This window comes from Zootoca vivipara, chromosome 7 (assembly GCF_965207765.1).
Source record: "Zootoca vivipara chromosome 7, rZooViv2.hap1.1, whole genome shotgun sequence".
Classification (NCBI taxonomy): domain Eukaryota; kingdom Metazoa; phylum Chordata; class Lepidosauria; order Squamata; family Lacertidae; genus Zootoca; species Zootoca vivipara.
The window spans coordinates 16551810-16576730 of NC_142590.1; the positions used below are offsets into that span (position 1 = coordinate 16551810).

General features: G+C 43.1%; 1 protein-coding gene across 1 annotated transcript in view; it reads left to right on the plus strand.

Annotated features, from left to right (window-relative positions):
• The window catches only part of CAMSAP2 (calmodulin regulated spectrin associated protein family member 2), a 79505-nt gene that overhangs the window by 14374 nt on the left and 40210 nt on the right, over window positions 1–24921 (plus strand). The window contains exon 2 of the mRNA XM_035121788.3: window positions 3775–4034. Coding sequence (XP_034977679.2) covers window positions 3775–4034 — 260 coding nt within the window. The remainder of the gene's footprint in view (window positions 1–3774; window positions 4035–24921) is intronic.

Here is a 24921-nt window from a genome sequence, read left to right on the forward strand (position 1 = left end):
CCGGCCCACTGCCAGGCCCCTCCCTTCAGCCATCCAGGAAGGCCACTTTAGGAAGACATCGTACGAGGAGAGAAAATGCCCATGTGGCTCTGGGCAACTAGAAACAACAGAATATGTCTTTTTTCACTGCCAATACTTATACAAATATAGGTTCATCTTGCCTATTCTATATAAATTCCCAGGTCACACAGAACAACTTTATACCTCCCTGCTATTTCAAGATGTTACATGCTCAGTTGCTAGATTCTGCACTGTCATGATGGCTATTCATTGAAGGATGGTTTGCGCTACAAATGATGCAAGACCTGTGGCTCCTTCACGCTCCCTCCCTTATATTCACTTTTAGCTGTTTGTCCCTGTTTCTATCTTTTTAAGTATGTATCATAGAATCACTTTTTAATTACTAGTTTTTATTCCTTACCTGTTTTGAGTCTTATGTGTTCAGTTTATCCGTATGTTTTATCTTATGCTGGTCTGTGACTGAAATAAAGCTTGATGCTCATATATGCAAGTACAAATTCTTTTTATTACCTCAGAAGTATTAGTGGAAGTAAGCCAATGTAGTATTAAGCTAATTAATTTTCGTATCAAAATTTTTTGGAAGCAGGGTGAATAGTTATTATAGTTCATTAATACTTATTCTGAGCCAAATCTGTGTGAATTCAAGCAACTTAATCTACAGAAATGGGATTACTTTGGAATGTGTTCTGCAGAAGAGAAAATTAAATTCAGTGGGAGTCAGGAGTCCTTTTTTAAAAAAATTAGCCATATAAACAAGAGCACATGTTTAAAACCTCTTCAAACCTGCTTCTATTTGAAAGATACTGTAACAGAAAACATATTTTCAGTTCTTGTGAAGGAACAAAATGGTATGGTAAAGAGAATCACAGGATAATTTTGAAAATCTAATTAGGGTAGCAAGGCAGGGCAGGAAAGATGAGGCATACGTTAAGGCTTTGACATTTTTGTTGATCTTCCTGCTTGTTGTTAGGCTCTGTAACTCGCCAAGCTGTTTTCTCTCCCTATAAAGGAAGTTGTGGTTTTCTGATTTGAAGATAAGCAATCCATGTTCTTACTTCAAAGCAATGTTTGTACAGTAAATCTCAACGAACTTCATTGGGGCTATGAAAATTATTCTGAATCTCTCTTTAAAAACCTCAAAACTCGTATCTCCTTCAGTATGGTGATAAAGTGGCAAGTGAAAGTTCTCCTTTCATTTTAAGTTGATTTGGTGTTAAACTCTGAAGAAAAACATAGAATCTTAGAATTGTAGAATTGGAAGGCATCATGAGGGTCTTCTAGCCCAACCCCCTGCAATGCAGGAATCTTTTTGCCCAACTCTGGACTTGAACCCACGAACCTGAGATTAAGAGTCTCATGCTTTACTGACTTATTTAGCTCTGGTTTGCTTAAATAGCCAACTTCAAACAATGGGCTGTGAAGCTGGCTTGTTTCAACTTATATTCTTATATTTAGTGTGTATTGGGGGTTTTATGTCGCTGTCATTTGGGTAGGTTCTCTTTCTGTTTGTTTATTATATTTCCTTGGTAGTGAGAGAGGTTGGGTGGGGCGGGGCCCATGGCATGGTTGGCTGTGTTTAGTTGGCTGCAGTGAGATTTGTTTGTGTGGCGGGCAGAATTGTTGTGTCAAGTTAATCAGATTGTTTCGCATACTGTCGGTGGGTTTTTGTTGTTGTCTTGTTTGACTGTGTATGTGATAAAAGGGAGCCATACTGGGGTGAAGGCATCCTCTTCTCTTTGATGGGGCCCACATGTTGTTTAAGGAATATTCTAATTCCATGTCAGGCACGTTTGACAAAAGCCGGCTCATCCTAATGCATTGTTTCCACAAATGTGCAATCTATATATATATATAAAGGTAAAAGTGGGCGGGTCTCCACTTTTCTCCGAAACCGCTTAACCAAGTGTGTTCAAATTTGGACACAACGTCCCATGCGAATGTCCAAAGGATCTTATAAAGCTTGCAAAGACAAATGTCCCACCTGGGCCATGTAAGACCCCCCCAAGAACACACAACTCATACTAAAGTACATGGTGGGAAAAGAACCAGGTTGCAAACCAGCACCCTCTAGCAGCGGCTACACTGGTACTGTACCTATAAAATCTTCCCTCTCAACAGCACATTGGCTTCCATTTACATACTAGGCCAAAGCCTTTACAGGCTAGGCCGAATGGAGGTACTGACACACCTGGGTGGGGGTGGGGTGGGGAGGATGGGACGGGATAGGTCAGGACACAGTGGGACCAGTCACAGGGATGAGCTGGGGGTGGGGAGAAGAGGGGGCGTGATACGTCATGGGTCGGGACAGGGTGGGGGGAATGACAGGGATAAGCCGGGGGGTGGGCAGAGGAGGGGGCAGGATACGTCATGGATCGGCACAGGGTGGGGGGAATCACAGGGATGCGCCTGCATAAACACAACACACATAAAACAGGGGGACTCTGAAGGTGAGGGGAGTCTGAAGGGGCTCTCTGAGTCTCCATTTAACAGACTGAGCCACAGCAACGTGTGGCAGGGCCAGCTAGTAATAGATAAAGATGTTATTAATAAACTGGCACAGGTTGGAAGTTTTTCACATTTAAAAAATGCTTGGTTGAGCATGAGACTCTTAATTTCAGGGTCGTGGATTCGAGCCCCACATTGGGCAGACATTCCTGCATTGCAGGGGGTTGGACTAGGTGACCCTCGTGGTCCCTTCCAGCTCTACAGTTCTATGATTCTATGTTGTGTGGCAAGGATGAAGTATAAAACCAAACCCCACAATATATAAAGAGTAAAGAATTGCTTTAAGCTGTGATTAAAAACTTAAAATGGTTCCCCCTATATGTTGTGCAACTCATGCAGTACTTGTTGGTTCCTTATTAGCTTTGCTCCATCAAGTAGGATGGTGTCCCTGGGGACCAGACTAAACAATGTGGAAAAGCAGTAATCGGAATACCTCACATTAAAAACAACGACAACTAATTGACAACCTTATGCAACTGCTTTGAAGATCGGGGAAGTGCATCCTTGTAAATCAGCCACTTAATAGTAGCTTCCACCCTTTTCCCACTAGCCTGCTGTGTGCAGCGGAGGAGGAACAGAGAGCTGCTTTGTGCAGAGGTAGCAACTCCCCTTCTTTAGCAAACTGTCTTTGCTGGGCGCTGCTGAGGAGGGATGGAGTATGCAATAGAATTCTATGCGTCATGACTACCAGGCTAGTGGTAAAATACAAGGGTGGGGAAGTGGCACCGGAGGAGGATATGAACACTTTCCCCCCATTCCAGATGCCTGGTTGAAATTTTCCCCTCTGAGCTAGGGGCAGCTTCTGGGGCTGGGGCTATTTCTGTTGGGGAAATGGTGCAGCTGGAAGGGCTTTTTTAACACCCCCAGTCCCACTACCACCTGCTCCTTCTTCAAAGCATCTGCCTGCTAACAAACCTTAAGGGTGGGATCTCAGTCATGGATTTCTGACAGCCTGTGTAGTTTGACCTGAGGATGGTGTAAGCCAATTGAAAGGTTTGCAGTTGCGTACCAAATCATTGATTTGACCCATTGCAGCTCTGCAGGAACTAATGTGCATAATTAAAGTTGGCATTATTTACCCCTCTTACCCCCAGGTTAGCTTTGGGAAGTTCTTCAGGGTGGGGAGTGAAAGGCAGTCTTGTAATGTGAGTGTTTTGTTTCCTAAAAATGATACGTAAATTGTAGGAATTTTGCACTTCCTACTATAATAATGATGTAATTCAAAACTTTTTCTCTCTTCTTTTGTAGAAAATGTACCAGAGGATCTTCGAGAACCATTTTATACGGATCAGTATGACCAGGAACATATTAAACCTCCTGTTGTTAAATCGCTGCTATCTGCTGAATTCTACTGTCGTGCTGGGAGTCTTATTCTCAAGAGTGATGCTGCCAAACCGCTCCTGGGCCATGATGCAGTTATCCAAGCCTTGGCACAAAAAGGCCTCTATGTCACTGACCAAGAGAAGCTAGTAACGGAGAGAGACTTGCACAAGAAACCCATTCAGATGGTGAGTTCTGGCATTAGAGTTTTGGCATTAGTCGTATACCTGGCTGTTAGCAGCATTTCTGTTTGGGTTTGAAGTTTGTTATGAATTAGCTTTTTAAAATGTTCCATAAATTGAAGTCACATCTTACTTTGCAAGAAATAGATATGAAAGACCTATTTATTCAAAGTTTCTCTCACTTGTTCACAATATTCAGATTCAGGAATTCTGGAAATTCAAAACGTTGTTTTTTTGGTAGCAGGGCAGACAACATGGCACCCTCCAGATGTTGCTAGTCTGCAGCTCCCATCATTCCTGAATATTGGCTGTAACAACTGGTGCTGATGGGCGTTGTCGTTCACAGCATCTGCAGGGCCCCCATATTGCCTCTGGATAGTAAGAACTTTTGATTTTTATATTCCATTCTTCCCAACTAAGTTATACTTGGAGCTTACACATTGAAATCAGTGGACATAAGTTCATCATTACTAACTCTGGGTCTGCTCAGAGTTTGACTTACTTGAATACCATTGTCTTTTATTTGAATAAAAACATACTTTGCCTAGTTATATAGAGTCTTAGATTTAGATTAAAAATCACGAGCATGTGAAATAGCTTTTTTGTAACATAATATGTAGCATAATTTACTAGGGCATCAGTTCAGAAGGCCGGAAAGCACCAAAACATAGAATCTAGGATGCACTATGTTTCCATAGGACAGGGGTAGCCAGTGTGATGCCATTCCGATGTCATGGACTACAACGTCTGTCATCCTTGGCCTGCATAGTCAGGGATGATGGGTTTTGTAGTCCATAACATCTTGAGGGTATCCTGCTGTAGGATAACATCTACACCCAGCAAGCCTGGCACAGAACCCAGATTGAACAGAATTCATTGCCAGAATTCTTTGTAATACACAACAGTTTTGTCGCCAACATGCAGGGGTTGCTTGGCAAGATGAGTCACTGTGGAAAGAGTTCCCCAAGGGTGTGAAGTCACGGAAAAACCCTGGCTTGGAGTAATAAAAGGAAATACTTATGACTAATTAAAAAAATTCACAGTTTAAAATGGGAGCCGGAATAAAACCACAACCCCACAAATTTATATTTATTTTTATTAGGAATGTACAGAACTGCAAGTATAAACATAAAAGCATACGCATGTGTTCAGTGGGTCATCATACATTTAGTAATACATAAAGTAGGCATCCCCAGACTACGGCCCGAAGGACCGATTTATCCAGCCTGCGGCAACCCCCACCGCCCACTGCCGCCACCCGCTTTTACCGGTGCGGCTGCCCACTTCCAGGTCGCCGGAGCACCAGAAATAGCTTGCGCACATGTGCAAGCATAATTTTCGGCGCACTTCCAGGTTGGAGGAGGCCTGTGCGCATGCACACAAGCTGTTTCTGGTTCTCCGGCGACCCAGAAGAGCGCTGGAAATAGCGTGTGCGCATGCATATGGGCGTGCGCTCCCCTGCCCTCCGGCCCACCGTGCGATTGGTGCTTCGGGTAATGGCCTGAAACGCAGTAAGTTTGGGGACCCCTGACATAAAGCATAGTCAGCCATTCAGGCAGCAAAATGACCATTCACAAATTTCACTTCCAAGGGTTGCTGAAATGGTATGGGACTTCTAATGTTTTGTTTTGTTTTTTTGTTTTATTTTAGCTTTGGTAGCTATGCAGCAGTAAAGCAGTGTGTGAGGTGGAGAAAGAGATCCATATTAAATGCTTAAGGGCTACTATATTTACCGACCAGGATGAGGCATTGCTTTTTTTAGTTGTACACTAATTTTTTTTTCTAATCTGGATTTTGCTAATCTATTCTGTGCACAGAAACTTGGCAGCTGCTCTCTGTGTCTCAAGCAAGGTTTATGTCATAATGGTTAAGTGCTCTTCTTCGGTTTTAAACAGATTTGCCTTGGGAAGAGAGAGGTCAGAAACATGGGACTTACTCCTCCTCACTGTCCTAGCTTGCTATTGATACTGCAAATTTAAGTCATGCAGACACCAGGGATTGAGCCCCTTTCACTATCCATGCCCCCTGAAAATACCTGGGAGGAAATTCCAATAAGTTGGGCATAGCCCTCCTATGACTTTCTACAAATGGAACAAAAAGCAGGGCATCATTCCCTGCTGATTTTAATGCACAGCTTGGAAGATGTAGCAGGAGGCACTGCTTAAACACTTAGAGCTAATGTGGTGTTGCGGTTAGTGTTTGACTGGGACCTGGAGACCAATGTTCAAATTGCTGCTCGGCCATGAAGCTCACTGGGTTAGACTGCCAAGCAGGGACTGGCCGAGCAACCTTGAGGGTTGTTGTCAGGATAAAATGCGAAGGGAGAGCACTACGTACACTGCCTCTTTCCTTCAAGGAATGGTGCTATAATAATGTAATAGTAAAGTACTTGGATCCTAGGTCATTAGGGCTTTATATGCTAACAGCAAAACCTTGTTTTAATCCAACCAGTCTCTCTGCTCTTTTTTCACTGGATGAAGAAAGAGCGTTATATTGTATTATCAGACAAATCTTGTTTACATTTTGTTTTGGGGATCAGTGCCTATGTTTTTTTAAAAACAATTAAGCCTATCTGAGGTGTACAATAAAGCATTTCATAATACCTATCTTGGAAATGGCCAGCAGTTAATGTTTTTATTAACTGGGATCAATTAATAGGTCAATGAATAAAAAAGCCCTCTTATATGGCTATTTCTTTAGCTCTGTGTCTTTCACTTAACCTTGTTGTGCGTCTGCTTGCAATTATGGGTAGCAGGAGGTGGGGGCTGTAAAAATGGTTAATTATTATTCAGCACTATGCAGCCTGTATTCTCTAATCAGAAAAGTGCATCCTTGTGCTGGGGAGTAGATCAAAACACAAATGCAGATCCTTTCCCTGAACCTTTTTCAATGCATTTTAATCAGTATTTTTAAAGCAGATGTATATTTTTTTTGTGTGTGTCCTATCTATTACAATGTATACAAAACCTTAAATTTGTGAAACGTATTCTACCAGATTAAATTATTAATTCCTTCAGTCTATTCAGCAGTAGGATCCCTTCATCTCAAACTGAGTTTAGTATGATCACATTGAGGAAATGATCAGGCAGCCTGCACTAATACACTGCTCATTCATAATAAGCCATTTACACATATTAAGTGTAGTAAGAAATTACCATTATTGAAGAATGTGTAGTTTAAACTTTGGTAAAATACCATGCTAAGATACTGTTGTGACATTCGCCTCTGAATTTGTCTTTAGGTAGGCATTCACATTTTCGATAGAAATCCTGAAATACAGGATTGTTATTATTTTAATTGGGAGGAGGCATGCTGAGGTTAGAAGCTCACTAGGTGGCCTTTGAGCAAATCATTTATCTTTGCCAACATACTTTACAGCAGGATTTCCCAAACTTGGGTCCCCAGCTGTTTTTGGATTACAATTCCCATGATCCTTGACCACTAGTAAGGGATCATGGGAGTTGTAGCCCAAAACCAACTGGAGACCCAAGTTTGGGAAACACTGCTTTAAAGCAATCTTATGAAGGTATTGGGTGATATCCAGCAAAGTCATACAAAGAGTAGACCCATGAAATCAATGGACCAAAAAGTAAGTACAGTGGTCCCTCTGGTTAAGAACTTAATTCGTTCCAGAGATCCGTTCTTAACCTGAAACTGTTCTTAACCTGAGGTACCACTTTAGCTAATGGGGCCTCCCGCTGCTGCCGTGCAATTTCTGTTCTCATCCTGAAGCAAAGTTCTTAACCAGAGGTACTATTTCTGGGTTAGCGGAGTCTGTAACCTGAAGCGTCTGTAACCTGAGGTACCACTGTATAGGGGTGTGTGCTATCTGGCTTTCATGTGGCATAGCCATGTGCTAACTAAGGTTCCACATGGAAAGCTGCTTACTGGGCTGGCTTCTTTCTAACCTTTTGAAAGGTTCACAGTGGTGTTACTGGGTGGTAGTTTCAGTTTCCACCAGTTAGTAAATGGCTAGCTGCATGCCGCTGATTATAAAGAGATATTGTATTAATGTAAATGCTTACATTAGAGATTTGACTGATCGAGATCCCCACACCTGAAGAAGTTGCCCATATTCATGTGAAAGAATAGAATATGTGTCCTTGTAAAGAGCAAGGAAACGTACGAGTGAAAACTTGACCCTACACGTATAGTTCCATCACCAAGAGGTGATTCAGAACCACACTTCTTTTCAAAGAGACAGAAATGTATGGAATGCATGAGTGTTGTTCATTGTGTACGCCACATATTTTCTCCTGGAAGAAGAGGAATGCCCTAGAAAGAAGCAGTTGCACTGACTGTTGGACAAAGTGCATGCTGTACTCTCTAAGTGTGTTGGTACTCACACTCATTTTTCAGCATGATGGGTGTTGCATCTTTATAGATACTATCTTCCACATCCAGAGAGGAACACCTGCTGTCTGTTTTCTGGAAGGTGCCTTGCACTTTCTTGAAGCTTCCTTTTTGTTTGGACAAGCCTACCGTGTTTCCCCTTTTTTAATACGTAGTCAGAGAGTAAGCCATGGCAGCATTTTTTAGCATTAGTGAAACATAAGACACCCCCCGAAAATAAGGCATACCTCCATGCCGTGTAGAACGAGACCGTCGAGCGCCCCAGCCAGCCAGCGGGACCCAGCCAGCCAGAGGGGCCTGGAACCGGCTGCTGCTGCAGCAGCGAACGCCTGGAGCGCCCGCGCCAGCAGCCTGGCCTCTCTTTTTTTTTGCCTGCCCGAGGCAGCCTGCCGCCCCGGGCAGAGCGCAGCGGCCTGGCCTCTTTATTATTATTTATTTGCCGGCCGCCCCGCCACCGGAACCGGCGGCTGCAGAGCGGAGCGCGGCCAGCGGGGAGGGCTGCGCGTTCCCGTGCGGTGATGGCGGTGCGTGGATGCGCGGCGGTGGTAGCAGCAGCAGCAATGGCTGCTGTGGATCGGCGGCTGCCGAATCTCGATGACTTCGCGGGGCAGAGCTGGAGCGCCTGGGTGGAGAGGGCCGGGCCGACCGCAGCCGAGACAGGTGAGCGCGCCCGCCCTGCCCGCGGGCCCGGAGGTGGCGGCAGGCGGCGGCGGGAAGCAGGGGACCCTCCGTCGCCGTTTCTGCTGCCGCCGCCGCCATCGAGCTTCCTCCCTCCCTCCCTCGCCTCCCCTCCTCCTCCCTCGCCCCCTCCCTCACCCCGCCCGCCCCAAACAAAGGAGCCGCCGGGTCCTAGCGCCGCCTCACTTCCCGCCCGATGGATCCTGCCTTCCTTTTCCTGCCGCTTCGATCGGGTTCCCTAGGATCGCTCGATCCTCCTGATGGGATCCCCTCTCCCCCAGCCTGATTTCACCGGGGGGATGCTGTGATCAAGTCAGGATCTTTGTCCCACGCGTTTTCCAGCTCCTTATGTGCTTCTCGTTCCTACTTTGATCCCTTATTACAGGAGCATGGGTTTTTTTTTACAGGAGCACAGCGGCCTGGCCTCTTTAATTTTTAATTTTTTGCCGGCCGCCCCGCCACCGGAACCGGCGGCTGCAGAGCGGAGCGCTCCGCAGCGCCGAGCGCTCGAAACGCCCAGCAGCACCAGGCGGAGCACTGAGCCAGCAGCCTGCTGCCTTGGTGCTTGGAACCGGCTGCTGCAGCAGCACCGCACAGAGCGCCCAGCAGCACCCCGAGCCAGCTGCCTGGCCCCTCTGAGGAGGCCTTAAGGTACAAGACATCCCCTGAAAATAAGACACCGTGGGTTTTTTTGAGTAAAAAAAAGAATAAGACGGTGTCTTAAAAAGGGGGAAACACGGTATGCACACACACACACACACACAGAGAGAGAGATTTTAATTATCTTTGAAAAGCTTTAATTACTTGTTGCTAACTTATTTTTATTTATAATCCTACTAGTTCTTGTAAAGTACTTAGAGGTCTTATTACAGTCAAGCCGTATATATAATTTATTAAATTAATAAGGAAGAGTCAGAGCCAGGCCTGGCATCACCATGCAGCATCCTAAAGAAGCTGGCAGGGTCCTCTTCCAATGGCCTACTCGTGACTTCCTTTAGTTCCCCTCCGTCCACCAGTGCTCTGTGCCAGACAGGCAGGTGCTGCCATTTGCAAAACCTGATGAGTTCCGCCACTCTGCAACCCTGCAGGGGGGAGCCCTCTGGTATAGATGCAGACTCAGTACTGGGAGCCACCTCAAACCTGAAGTTAGACACAGTCTGTCTAATTCAGTATTGTCTATTCTGATTAGGCATGACTTTCCAGGTTCTCGGGCACAGAGAGCTCTTGCTACTCTAGGTCAACAGGAGATTCCTGGGGGTGACCTTGGGACCTTATGCACACAAAACATGTGCTGTGTCACAGACTTATGGCCCTATCCCTGTTTCCAAGCTATTTCTGAGATGATATGTGTGATTTAACAAATTTGGTACCTCTTTTGGATATTAACGTTGGCGCTATTCTTATTACAGTACTTCAAATTTTCACGTGTTCCTTAAAAAGTGTGGCTCAGTTCAAACATAGCATAAAACTGTTGCTTTGACTTTGCAAGAATGAGCATGGGGCTTGCACATTCACTTTTGCAGCAAACCATAGTTTGCTGTTGCATTGAAACTGAGAGAGCTATAATTTGCTGCAGAAGAGGAATTGCAAGATAGACTATGGGGAGAAACGAGTGCAGGGAATTAGAGGCTTCTTTGTGTAACACTAAAATCATGGTGGTATTACAATTCATGAGAGAACCAGAATCTTGTTGCTGCTTTAGGACTGTGAAGACCGTATTCCTTCTGAGACTTGTAAACAGTTAGTACAAGAGCAGTGTGTGTGGTTTTTAAAAGGAATAAGGCCACCATATGTAGCCATTCCAAATGGAAGGATTGACTTGTAGGAACCATTTAAATTTGGTAGCTTCTGTGTGCACTGCCACCATAAAGGTTGAAATGGTACTCATGCTTCTCCGTAGGTATTCAGCACCTGTACACCAGCAAATGTACAAAGCATGGGTTACCAACCTTTTATTGTTACTATTTTACAGCATCTCAATCATACAAAGTCTTGGCATTACTTAGATTTTTTTGCCTGCACTAGCTAAAAGGCCTAAATGTCATATGCTTTTCCCAGTTATCTTGTTAGTGGGGCCTAAGGCGAGGCAAAAATCTGCTAAATCTGTTTTGAGTAATCCAGGTTAAGAGTATGCATTAGGAAGAATTATTACACTACACTGGATGCTACCTACAGATTGCCTCTTGTTTCTCGGAGGGGCAATTAGCTTTGTTGTTAATGTGAGAATGGTTGGGAAAAGGGGAAGATTTATTATAATGCAATTAGCACTGAGGACTATCCTTTGTCTAGAGATTTCAAAGTTGATGTGGCATTTTTAGCAGAATATAGCATAAAATGGCAGACCTGTGTGAGAGCAGTATTACTCTGTCTGTCTTCTGGTATTCCTTTTTCTAGGACAATTTGCTGAGCTTATTAAATTGATGTAATTCTATTTATCTGCTGATTTGCTTTGCACATCATTATATGGCCACATATCTTGCCTTGTGTAAACATATGTACTTGCCCATATCCACTTTTGGGGGCGTTAATTTATTATTTTATCTATTTAATAAATTTATACACCACTTTTCTCCAAGTTTTGTTCTGTTTTTGAAAGGAAGGACCATATAAAACAGATGTGCCTGCATATGGCTATACTCCCTTACTGTTTGTGTTTCATCAAATTGTATGTTACATGGCTGTAGCTGGATCTCGCCAAGGTATGGTCAGGGATCAGTATGGAGAGATGAGTGAGATGATAGGCACATTCCTTTCTCAGGGAAGGGGGAAGGGGGCTTTCCTTCACCAGGGCAGAGGTGGGTTTGAAAGGGCCATGTGTGTACCACAGTTCTGTTTGAGAGCTGAAAAAGCACAGAGTGTCATAACAGGTTTAACTGTTTTAAAAATTTCTGTCTCTTGTGGCTGTGAAAATATGCTTGGAAATAAGTCAGCAGCCTCTGCTGAAATGTCAGAAGTCACAAAGGTGGCAGAATAACATTTCCAGTAGTTGGGCTGCATTTCCTGTACTCAGCAATTGTTGCTTGCCCTTCTCTTTAAAGACTGGCAAAATAAAAGAGCATGCCAGTTATTCAGTTTGCATAATTACAATTTCGGAGTTTCTTTGGGATTGAATGCATATAGAATCGTAGCTACCTGTTTCTTCAGGTGAGCAGTCAGCACAATCCTAGGCACAGCTTGTTCTTAAAAAATGTATAATAATAATAATAATAATAATAATAATAATAATAACAACAATAACAATAATAATTTAGACCAGAGCTTTCCAAAGTGTGTATCATGACACGTTAGTGTGTTGGCTGCAGTGTGTGCCATGCAAATGCTGCCCGCGTACCTTCCAGACCTGGAAAGGGGTGATTTGAACCTCCAGTTTGCTAGTAAAACTGAATTACTGTGTTGTGAAATGATGCATGCCTAAAAGGTGTGTCACCAACATCGAAAGCTCTGATTAGACAATCACACTTTAAACACCTATGAAGCTGTGATTCCCTTTTCTCTTAGCTTCTTCATGGAAATAAGGCAAGTTGTATATAGAAAATAAGGCACACTTGCTGCAAAGCTATTGACTGATATCTGCTCTGTCTGTGTGGCTCTGATCAATAAAGCTATGCAAGCTGAACTGAGATGAGAACCTACCTCCTAATCAATTACACTGGAATGAACAATGCTGTGTTCTTACTGATGCTACCTGCTTAATATTCCAGTATATTAGCAAGCTCTGTGTCTGATGTTTGGCTTTCTGAACACACACTGAATTGCGTCATGTAGCTTTATTCTAGATTACAAATCAAACTAGAAGAGTAGGAAAGACTGCTCTAGTGAATAACTGCTAGGGCATCAATATCTCTGATTTTCAATATCCTGCAGCTACATTCCAACATCCTAAGCTTAAATAAATACCTAGGCTTGTGAATGTTAAAAATCTGACCCTGTGTGTGTCAATCCTTTAGTTATACAGTATGAGTAAAATAGTGAAAAGGTCTCCCATCTCTCTGGGGCCTAATTAATGTACAGTACTCATTGAACTCTGTATATAAGTGAAACTCTGTTAGCTACAGTTCAGTGCTTACTGTAATTAATATATCGGAAAGTGGTTTGCTGAGGGCATCCACCGAAGAAATTTTGTCTTGGTTTTGTTCCCTCCACCCCCATCTCTCTAAACTAGGAAATACATCGGTCTTCAGTGTCACCACTTTAAAGCTGCAATTAAAAAAGAAAATCACTTTAATATTACAGTGGTGCCTCGACTTACGAATTTGATCCGTTCCGAAGGCACCTTCGTAGGTTGAAAAATTCGTAAGTCGAAAAGCGCCATTGGAAACGCGATTTCCCATAGGAGTGCATTGGAAGCGGAAAAATTCGTAAGTCGAAGCAACCCTATCTAAAAATTCGTAAGTTGAAAAATCCCTATCTAAAACCGCCGCGGTTTCCTTTCGGATGTTGAGACATTCGTAAGCGCACGGCCATTTGCCCCATTCGCAAGTCGAAAAATTCGGTTGCCGAGTCGTTCGTAAGTCGAGGTACCACTGTTAATATGTTAGGAGATGGAGAATGTATCTGGACTGAGGCGTCAGATGGGTTTGGGATACTTTTTAAATTCAGTAGGTTATAGAAAGCAAAGTCAAGCAGTTCATTCTCCCAGTAGTCAACATTACCCTAATTTTTCTACAACCTCTGCACCAGCACTGGCTGTAGAAATATGGGTTTGTTTTTCCCTGTGTGTTGCATGCAGCACTTGCATGTTAGATCCTTATTGAAGGCCCTGATCTGTTTCCTGCAGTGACAGCTGAAGTATTGTAGGTGGGTCAGGGTCTTCTTGGTGATAATCAGAAAAAGCAGGAGGTGGAAGATGTCTAATTTCCATGCCAGAAGGGGCAATCAGTGATGCTTTCCCCTTCAATATGTCTCCATGCTCTGTTGCCTTAAGGGCTATAGCGGGCATCCCCAAACTTTGGCCCGCCAGATGTTTTGGACTACAATTCCCATCTTCCCCGACCACTGGTCCTGTTAGCTAGGGATCATGGGAGTTGTAGGCTAAAACATCTGGAGGGCTGCAGTTTGGGGATGCCTGGGCTATAGCTCAGTCAGTGGAAGAACACCTGTTGCAAGCAGAGGGTTCCAAGTTTAGTCCTTGGCACATCCAGGACCTTGTTCTTGGTGATGGGAAAGACTTCTGCTGAAAATCCTGGAGAGATTTTCGCAGTTGGGGGTCAACAATACTGGGCTAGATAGACCAAGGGTCTGACTCTGTGTAAGGTCGTTTTGGGTGCCCATATGCTTACTTCCAGGTCAACCCATTTTCAGCATCAGAGCTGGGCTAGAAGAAAAATGGTGGGGTGGCAAGGTTCACCTCTCCTTATCCACATTAATTAATTAAATGCACACCCCTTTTATATAAGAATAGCACAGGCATGCCCCTTCATGGATCAATGCCTTGTCGTGGCGAAGGGGCTTGAATAACTCAGAGAAGCTATGAGCTATGCCATGCAGGGCCACCCAAGATGGACAGGTCATAGTGGAGAGTTTTGACTAAATGTGATCCACCTGGAGAAGGAACTGGCAAGCCACTCCAGTATCCCTGCCAAGAAAACTCCATGGACAAAGACAACAGGCATATAAAAGTTATGACGCTGGAAGATGAGCCCCTCAGGTCGGAAGGCGTCCAACATGCTACTGAGGAAGAGCGGAGGACAAGTACAAGTAGATTCAGAGCTGATGAAGCGGCTGGGCCAAAGCCGAAAGGACGCTCAGTTGCGGATATGCCTGGAAGCGAAAGGAAAGTCCGATGCTGTAAAGAAAAATATTGCATAGGAACCTGGAATGTAAGAACCATGAGTGGAGGTAAGCTGGATGTGGTCAAAAATGAGATGACAAGAATAAATATCGACATCCTGGGCATCAGTGAACTAAAATGGAAGGGAATGGGCGAATTCAGTTCGGATGACTATCATATCTACTACTGTGGGCAAGAATCCTGTAGCAGAAATGGAGTGGCCCTCATAGTCAACAAAAGAGTGGCAAAAGCTGTAATGGGATGCAATCTCAAAAATGACAGAATGATCTCGATACGAATCCAAGGCAGACCTTTTAACATCACAGTAATCCAAGTTTATGCACCAACTACCGGTGCTGAAGAAAGTGAAATTGACCAATTCTATGAAGACCTACAACAACTTCTAGAAATGACACCAAAGAAGGATGTTCTTCTCATTACAGGGGACTGGAATGCTAAAGTAGGGAATCAAGAGATAAAAGGAACAACTGGCAAGTTTGGCCTTGGAGTTCAAAATGAAGCAGGGCAAAGGCTAATAGAGTTCTGTCAAGAGAACAAGCTGGTCATCACAAACACTCTATTCCAACAACACAAGAGACGACTCTACACATGGATATCACCAAATGGACAGCATCGAAATCAGATTGATTATATTCTCTGCAGCCAAAGATGGAGAAGCTCTATACAGTCAGCAAAAACAAGACCTGGAGCTGACTGTAACTCAGATCATCAGCTTCTTATAGCAAAATTCCAGCTTAAACTGAAGAAAGTAGGAAAAACCACTGGGCCAGTAAGATACAATCTGAATCAAATCCCTTATGAATACACAGTGGAAGTGAGGAACAGGTTTAAGGATTTAGATTTGGTGGACAGAGTGCCTGAAGAACTATGGATGGAGGCTCGTAACATTATACAGGAGGCAGCAATGAAAACCATCCCAAGGAAAAGGAAATGCAAGAAAGCAAAATGGCTGTCCAACGAGGCCTTACAAATAGCGGAGGAGAGGAGGCAAGCAAAATGCAAGGGAGATAGGGAAAGATACAGGAAACTGAATGCAGATTTCCAAAAAACAGCAAGGAGAGACAAGAGGGTCTTCTTAAATGAGCAATGCAAAGAAATAGAGGAAAACAATAGAATGGGGAAAACCAGAGATCTGTTCAAGAAAATTGGAGATATGAAAGGAACATTTCGTACAAAGATTACCATAATCAAGGACAAAAGTGGTAAGGACCTAACAGAAGCAGAAGACATCAAGAAGAGGTGGCAAGAATACACAGAGGAATTATACCAGAAAGATATGGAGGTCTCGTACACCTCAGGTAGTGTGGTTGCTGACCTTGAGCCAGACATCTTGGAGAGTGAAGTCAAATGGGCCTTAGAAAGCATTGCTTAATAACAAGGCCAGTGGAAGTGATGATATTCCAGCTGAACTGTTTAAAATTTTAAAAGATGATGCTGTTAAGGTGCTACACCCAATATGCCAGCAAGTTTGGAAAACTCAGCAATGGCCAGAGGATTGGAGAAGATCAGTCTACATCCCAATTCCAAAGAAGGGCAGTGCCAAAGAATGCTGCAACTACCGCACAATTGCGCTCATTTCACACGCTAGCAAGGTTATGCTTAAAATTCTACAAGGCAGGCTTAGGCAGTATGTGGACCGAGAACTCCCAGAAGTGCAAGCTGGATTTCGAAAGGGCAGAGGAACCAGAGACCAAATAGCAAACATGCGCTGGATTATGGAGAAAGCTAGAGAGTTCCAGAAAAACGTCTACTTCTGCTTCATTGACTATGCAAAAGCCTTTGACTGTGTCGACCACAGCAAACTATGGCAAGTTCTTAAAGAAATGGGAGTGCCTGATCACCTCATCTGTCTCCTGAGAAATCTCTATGTGGGACAAGAAGCTACAGTTAGAACTGGATATGGAACAACTGATTGGTTCAAAATTGGGAAAGGAGTACGACAAGGTTGTATATTGTCTCCCTGCTTATTTAACTTATATGCAGAATTCATCATGCGAAAGGCTGGACTAGATGAATCCCAAGCCGGAATTAAGATTGCTGGAAGAAATATCAACAACCTCAGATATGCAGATGACACAACCTTGATGGCAGAAAGCGAGGAGGAATTAAAGAACCTTTTAATGAGGGTGAAAGAGGAGAGCGCAAAATATGGTCTGAAGCTCAACATCAAAAAACCCAAGATCATGGCCACTGGTCCCATCACCTCCTGGCAAATAGAAGGGGAAGAAATGGAGGCAGTGAGAGATTTTACTTTCTTGGGCTCCTTGATCACTGCAGATGGTGACAGCAGTCACGAAATTAAAAGACGCCTGCTTCTTGGGAGAAAAGCAATGACAAACCTAGACAGCATCTTAAAAAGCAGAGACATCACCTTGCCGACAAAGGTCCGTATAGTTAAAGCTATGGTTTTCCCAGTAGTGATGTATGGAAGTGAGAGTTGGACCATAAAGAAGGCTGATCGCCGAAGAATTGATGCTTTTGAATTATGGTGCTGGAGGAGACTCTTGAGAGTCCCATGGACTGCAAGAAGATCAAACCTATCCATTCTTAAGGAAATCAGCCCTGAGTGCTCCCTGGAAGGACAGATCGTGAAGCTGAGGCTCCAATACTTTGGCCACCTCATGAGAAGAGAAGAATCCTTGGAAAAGACCCTGATGTTGGGAAAGATTGAGGGCACTAGGAGAAGGGGACGACAGAGGACAAGATGGTTGGACAGTGTTCTCGAAGCTACGAACATGAGTTTGACCAAACTGCGGGAGGCAGTGCAAGACAGGAGTGCCTGGCGTGCTCTGGTCCATGGGGTCACGAAGAGTCGGACACGACTAAACGACTAAACAACAACAAAGCACAGGCATGAGTTAAGAAACAAATACAGTTCTTGCAGATAAGTCCATTTTCATCCTAAGCTTTGTGAAAATTTCCCCCATGACTTGACAGAGCATTTTAAATGTTTAACATCATTACTACAATTTTTAATAATAATATTTTAATTTCTGTAGTGAAGAGATTGAGCATGCCTCTCTAATCGAGGTTATACTTCTACTTCAAATACTTCAGCACCCTAGAGAGACAAGGCAAGGTAAATAGAACAGAAACTCTTCCAGAGGTCTGTAGTATGTTAAAAAGAGTTAATTTTACTGCCCAAAAGAAGCTTTTCCTTTTCCAACACAGTTTATGAATAAGAGTGAAGGAGCTCAGGAAAGTCGAGAGATCCCTGAGCTGTAGCTTAAATTCCTTGCCCTTGCCTCATAATGTTTAGTAGCATTCCCTGAATAAAGCTTCTTTACAACAGCATTAACTTCCGGATTCCCAATAAGCCCTTCGTTGTGGCTTTATATCTAATTATCATTTTAAACCACAAGGTACTTCAGTGTACTGATGTAACAGTGCCATCTCATCTCCTCCCGCAGTGCTTGAGCTTTTTCCCAGTCACTGGGCCTTCCCTTTCTGTCTAGCTGTCATCGCTCTGCCAACTTGTCACAGTCAGTCCCTTATCCACTAGATGAGGAAATGTGCAGGTCAGCTTTCTAGTAAATCTGTTAGTCAGCAGCTTATCACTCTGTAGGGTTTGTATTACTGTAATGACTAAAGGGGACACGAGTCTTTATGTGATAAGTATCCCCCCCACCTGTCCATCTCCACTTCTCTCATGCCACTAATGTGTTCGGTTTTAAGTTGGAGCCTCGGAAATGCCCAGCTGAGACCTCCTAACCTGGATCTTTGTGCAAAGCAGAGTCTGACAGAATCCATCTCATCACTTCCCACTATTGGGTGGCGCTGGGGCTGCACTCTTTCAAAGCTTTCAAAGCTCATTAACAATGAGTGCCCTTATGCGGTTGCTCTTTTGTTTCCTAGAAAGTTCCTTAAGCCTGTGTTCTCTCTAAAATGTGCCTTTACTGGATGCAGTCCAGAATATTATAGGAATAAAGTACCTTGCAATAAATGAATTTCAAAATTGAATAAAAGAACCCAGTGTGAAATACATATATTCCAAAGAAGCCTAAATTTTGCAGTGTGTGCCTGACCTCCTGCCTTTAAAATTAACATTTCCTGGATTTACAGATACATAAATGAACAATCCTACTTACAAGCTTCTTTTGAACAGAAGCTTATAAAAGCAACTGAGATGCGATACATTTCACTATTAATGATTTTCAGAGATACCAGCAGTTTTCTAATTTTGGACTCCCAGCTGAAAAGCTAGCACTGTGTGAGTGCTGCATGACATTTGTATGGGATTGTGGGATGAGTTTTACTGTATTAAGCTTGTTGATTTATATCTGAAATCCAGTCCTGCCAAGAGCTGCTTTATATGTAGCTGTCTCAAGCCAGTGAAGCATATATAGCCATAATAAGTAAGCATCAGCACACATCCCTTGCTAGATGATGAACCCCACACAGTCAGTGCAGATGCTGTGTCCCTGCCTGATTTAGCTGATGGGACTGCTTGTGCATAATCCTGGTCAGCAAATTGTTGACAAAGTCAATTCTCTTTGGTAGAGGAAGCAGGAGGTTGAACTGAGGCCTTCCTACAAACAGCTTTGGTGTAATCACTATTTCTTGTCAAAATGTGTGTTTGGGCTATGTGCAACATTTTTTGGTATAAACTTTTGATTTGTAACTGTGCAGTTCACCATGACACTCTTTGAAGTCATTTGTTGTTGTTGTTCTTTAAATCCTCAGCCCAATCCTGTGATATAGTTTAAGTTGCAAAACAGCGACAAGCTCAAGGCAACCCATTCAGTTCCATGTCAAAGCAGGTACAGTGGTACCTTGGTTCCCGGATGGCTTGGCTGCCGAACAAATCGGCTTCCGAACGTCACAAACCCGGAAGTAAGTGTTCCGGTTTGCGAACGTTTTTTGGAAGCCAAACATCCGTTCTGGCTGTCAGCATTGTTTCTGGGGCCAATCAGCCAATCGCCTTGGTTTGCGAACATTTTGGAAGTTGAATGGACTTCCAGAATGGATTGAGTTTGGGAACCAAGGTATTGTATTGGGTTTAAACCTAAGCTTTCCTGTCCTAAGTCTGTTACTGCACAATAGCTAAACATACAAAATTGGGAGCATCTGGTTGGCCACCGCCTGTGTTCTGATCTAGCAGTGCCCTGATTATGGATCAGCAAAACTATGTATTGTAGAGGTCAACCAAAAACCTGTAATAACTTCCCTTTCAGTATGTTGCCTTCTCCACTGTGTGTGTGCGTGCACACACACTCTTTCCCTTTTTCCCTTCAATCCAGAAGAAGTACTTCTCTATTGTGTGTTCATTTTTATGTGCTATGAATCTGGAATTCTATTACAGACTGTCTGATTTCAAAACAAGAGCTCTTTTTAAAAAACAACAGTGGTGCTTTTTAATATTGACACTAAATCTGCCTCTCTCTCTCTTTAAAGAAAAGCTACCCCCTTTTAATAAAAGTGCTTTGATTATTTTAAGCTGTGTATTAGTCACAGAACAACACTGTGTGGAAGTGATGAAAGTGCATACAGTAACAAAAACAAAGGTTCAGTATAGTCCCCCACCTGCATCTCAAGAAACAGCAGTTGCCATAAGGGATGCTATTAAGAACCATTTAGTTTCCATGGTGATAGGCTTACAAGGTGAAAAGAGAGAACCTGCCAATTTTTGAAACAATTACATTAGTGATCCCTCTGGTATATGTTAGAGATGTATGTATTACAGCTCTCTCTTTTTACAATATTTTTAGAATTCTGTGGGTTACAGTCGCAAGAGTGCAAATATTTCTGGTAGGGAGTCATTGCAAAGTAGACTGTCTCTTTTACATCCTTGCATACGTGAAAGCAGGGTTTCCCAAATTGTGGTCCTTGGGCAGCCAGTGGCCCACAGTCTTCATTCAGGTGGTTCACAGCATGTTTGTAAAAATACAAATTAAAAGCATCTAGGGTGGTGCTAAACTGGCATAGCAACAAGACCAACAGTATCTGCAAGTGGTTCCCCCCCCCCTGCATGCAGTGGATTAATATGTACTAAAGTGGAGCAGAAGCCCACAAGGGATTGTGCATTACAGTTTCAATTCATGGATACCGATCCTTTGAGGGGTCACTTTTTGAGGATTCTCAGACAAGCCACAATCATGCATGTGTGACACTTGCTAATTTCCTTCTGTGTAATGTGAAACTCCTTCAGTAAGTCTGTCATTCCCATCAAAGTATTGATGTAGATCAGTGTTTTCCAAGCTTGGGTCTCCAGCTGTTTTTGGACTAGCATTCCCATCATCCCTGAGCACTGGTCCTGCTAGCTAGGGATGATGGAAGTTTTAGTCCAAAAACTGCTGGAGACCCAAGATTTGGGAAACCATGGTATAGATGGAGCCAGGCCATTGAAAGGCATTTCATCTTTAATTTAATACTGGATTGTCTAAAATCAGGCATCCCCAAACTTCGGCCCTCCAGATGTTTTGGAGTACAATTCCCATCTTCCCCGACCACTGGTCCTGTTAGCTAGGGATCATGGGAGTTGTAGGCCAAAACATCTGGAGGGCCGCAGTTTGGGGATGCCTGGTCTAAAATGCTTCCCCAGTCACCTTATAACCACTTCCAGGTGCTTGACTAATATTGTGAGCGGAGAAATCTTTGATTCAGTCTCACCTCTCCTCAAGGCCACTTAATGATATCTTGGATTGGCCACCGAACCTGTAATGTGAGGACCGTTGTACTGACCTACCATGCAGACTGATAGCTGGGATGTCTGAGAGAATGTCTATGAAACATTTTGAACATCATAAAGCAGTGGTTCTCAAACTTTTCCCACTGATGACTACTTGAAATTCCATTATTAACAGATCTAATTTATAACAGTAAATTCTACCTATTACTTTTTAAAAGTCTGCAATGATTTAAAAAACAACAACCCTGAAACTTCAACTTCTGGATCCCATTCTTCAGGTTACTTAGCGTGCTTAAGTGGCAGTGACATAACTCGTAATGCTTTTTACAAAGTATAATCAAGTTGCTGCTTATAATTATATGACACCTAAGCAATCATCTGGATTGTGACATAATTCCCAATAGTACATTTATCAGATCTGCTCTTCTCATACTAGACTCACTTACAAATTAAGCCAGTGTATAAAAGTTACTGAGATACAAGAGAAGGAAAAACAAAATGCTTATTTTCTTTCCAGTTTTCTGACACATGAGCATATGTGCCTGAACCTTGATAATGTATAAAATTGTATAAAATATTAAAGGTCTTTTTACACACACCCCATTATGCTTTTTTGTGCTCTGCAAAAATTTTGCAAGATCTCTCAGGAGTAACCTCGGCTGTTATTGTTTTAAAAGAATTCTATTCCATTCCACTTTTAATTTGTATATCATCTTTCTATATTACTACACACAAGGAGGTGTACAGTAACAAAATACACAACAAAGAACACACACCTTGCAATAATCAGATCCAATACAAAAAGTCATAATAAAACATAACTTTAAAATGGAATGACTTATGCCAAAAAAGTACCGTAATATTCAATAATCTATTAGAATATAACAGTACACAATAAAAATAACTCTCAAAACATCAGCAAATGACAATTAAACAGAAATTAACTCTTAACGATTACAATAAATAATTACTAAACTATGATCAATAAAAATAACTGCAAGTCACAATGCATAAAATACCACTATATATGCAAAACTGTGTAAAAGGATCAAATTGAGAAACAAAACACACACAACTTGTAACATTTGCTATGAGCCATGTTGCGCCTAGTTCATAAAAATTCCCAGCAATGAACTTTCTGGTAGATCACTGATAGACATCTGCATTCTGTGCCAGCAATATATATGTTAATGTGTCTGACCACTCAATCACATGCATAGCTGGGGACAAATCTCCTTTTAAAACATGAAATGGGGCCCGTGCTGAGAACAGCCAAATCCTACCATGTCTCTTGCTTTGCCTTGCTGTGTCATCTTGTGCTTCAAGCAATTTTATCCCCAGCCTGGATCTGATACTGAAAGTGGGTTGGGAAGGAAATTGCTTGAAACATAATGAGGAAAAGTGGAAGGCACAGTTATCTCCCTAAACCTGGACATTTGATTTCATCAGAGAAATAGGAGAACAGCAAAGATGTGTGAATCAAATATTTGGCCCTTATGGTTATCTTCTAGCAGGATCAGATTTGCTGTAAAAACTACCTAGAACTGAGAGGATCATATTTCAAAATGAAATTTTATGAAAGAGAGACAGTGGTTCTTTAATTCAAAAGGCAAAACCAGCAACACATTGGGTAGTATCTGACGTAAGTTATACTTAGAGTAGACCCACTGAAATTGACCTACAATAGTAATAGCCAACTCAGTTGATCTAAAAAGTTGATACTATCGATGGTTATATAACCAAGAGGCCTAAGATTAGTGACTTATTTATATAAGAAAGTTGGAGCTACGGCCCAACACTTGACTTGATTATTGATAAATGTTCTGTTTAATCATTGATGTTATATTGCTGTAATCTTATTACTTGGGGCAGGAAATTTCTCTATGCTAGATTTGCTATATGGTCCATTGTCACACTGGTGACTGAGTGAGTGTGCATGCATAGGGGAGTGTGGGCAAGTAAGTGTGCCTTTTTCTCCTCTGCTAGCTGGGCGAGAAGCAAACAGCAGGTGACAGTGAAAAAAAATGATTTGGAGGGTGTTAAAGGAAGGCCTGCGGGGACGCGGGTGGCGCTGTGGGTTAAACCACAGAGCCTAGGACTTGCCGATCAGAAGGTCGGCAGTTCGAATCCCCGCGACGGGGTGAGCTCCCGTTGCTCAGTCCTAGCTCCTGCCAACCTAGCAGTTCGAAAGCACATCAAAGTGCAAGTAGATAAATAGGTACTGCTATAGCAGGAAGGTAAACAGCTGCTCTGGTTCTCCAGAAGCGGCTTTGTCATGCTGGCCACATGACCTGGAAGCTGTATGCCGGCTCCCTCTGCCAATAACGCGAGATGAGCGCTGCAACCCCAGAGTCGGTCACGACTGGACCTAATGGTCAGGGATCCCTTTACCTTTAAAGGAAGGCCTGGGTGCACGGGGAAAGGCCTGATCCCCCTGGCTACCTTCTTCTTCCCCAGGTGACCTGGAGATCTGTTGCTGCATCACAAATTGCCAAATAGGATGCAGAAGGAGCAGCACAGTAATGAGAAAGGTGGTCAGAAGCGGCAACTAGCAAGCCAGCCTACAGATCCCTTGCTGCCATTGATGCCACTGCATCCCAGGCATTGCATGTGTCAGTAGCATGTAGGGTTAGGGAGCATGCCTAGGGATACCCACAGAATTCTTAGGCTATGCCCAGCCTGCTCCCTGTGCTGACTTCAGGGACAGGAGGGAATGGCCAAGGTGGGCAAAGGAAGAACAAGCCACTTGCTTTCTGCCACTGCACGTTGGCCAACTCTTCAACCTGCCTGGCTGCTGCACCAGTATAAAGGTTTTCCCCCAAGGTCTTAGGGTGGGTTGGCTTGGTTTGGAGGTAGAGTGGAGGGTAGGTGTGTCTGGCAAGTGAAGCAAGCAGGGGGGCAGCCCCTAGTGTGAAAAAAAGTTGAGTTAAGCATGCATCGTTGTACTTAATGCACTGCTAGATTTGCCAAGCTATACAATAATTAATGTTATTGGAAGTTATTGTCCATCAGCCCCAGACAACATGGCTAGTGGTCAGGGATGCTTGCAGTCCACCAACATCAGGAGGGCTACAGTTTCCCCAGCCTGATCTAAGGAATCTCATTCTAAATTAAAAATAGACATTTTCTATTTCCAGTAAGTGTATGCTTCATGGAGAAGATTGCAAACAACATATGTATAAAAAATAAGATTTCCAAACTCGGCACTGTGTACAAAATAATTCTATGGGACTTAAATAATAGTGTAATTACCCTTCTCGCTAAATAGAATTCCTGTGAATCTGTCAACATTCAAGTTCTGCAATTAATCTTTTGCAAGAGTAGAATTTGACAGTCTTTTGCAAAAGACTGTAAACAGGGGGTGGGGTGAAGGGAAAGTGATGTTGTGATTATAAGGATGGATTAACAGGTTTATAACTGGTCTGCTGATTATGGAATTTGCT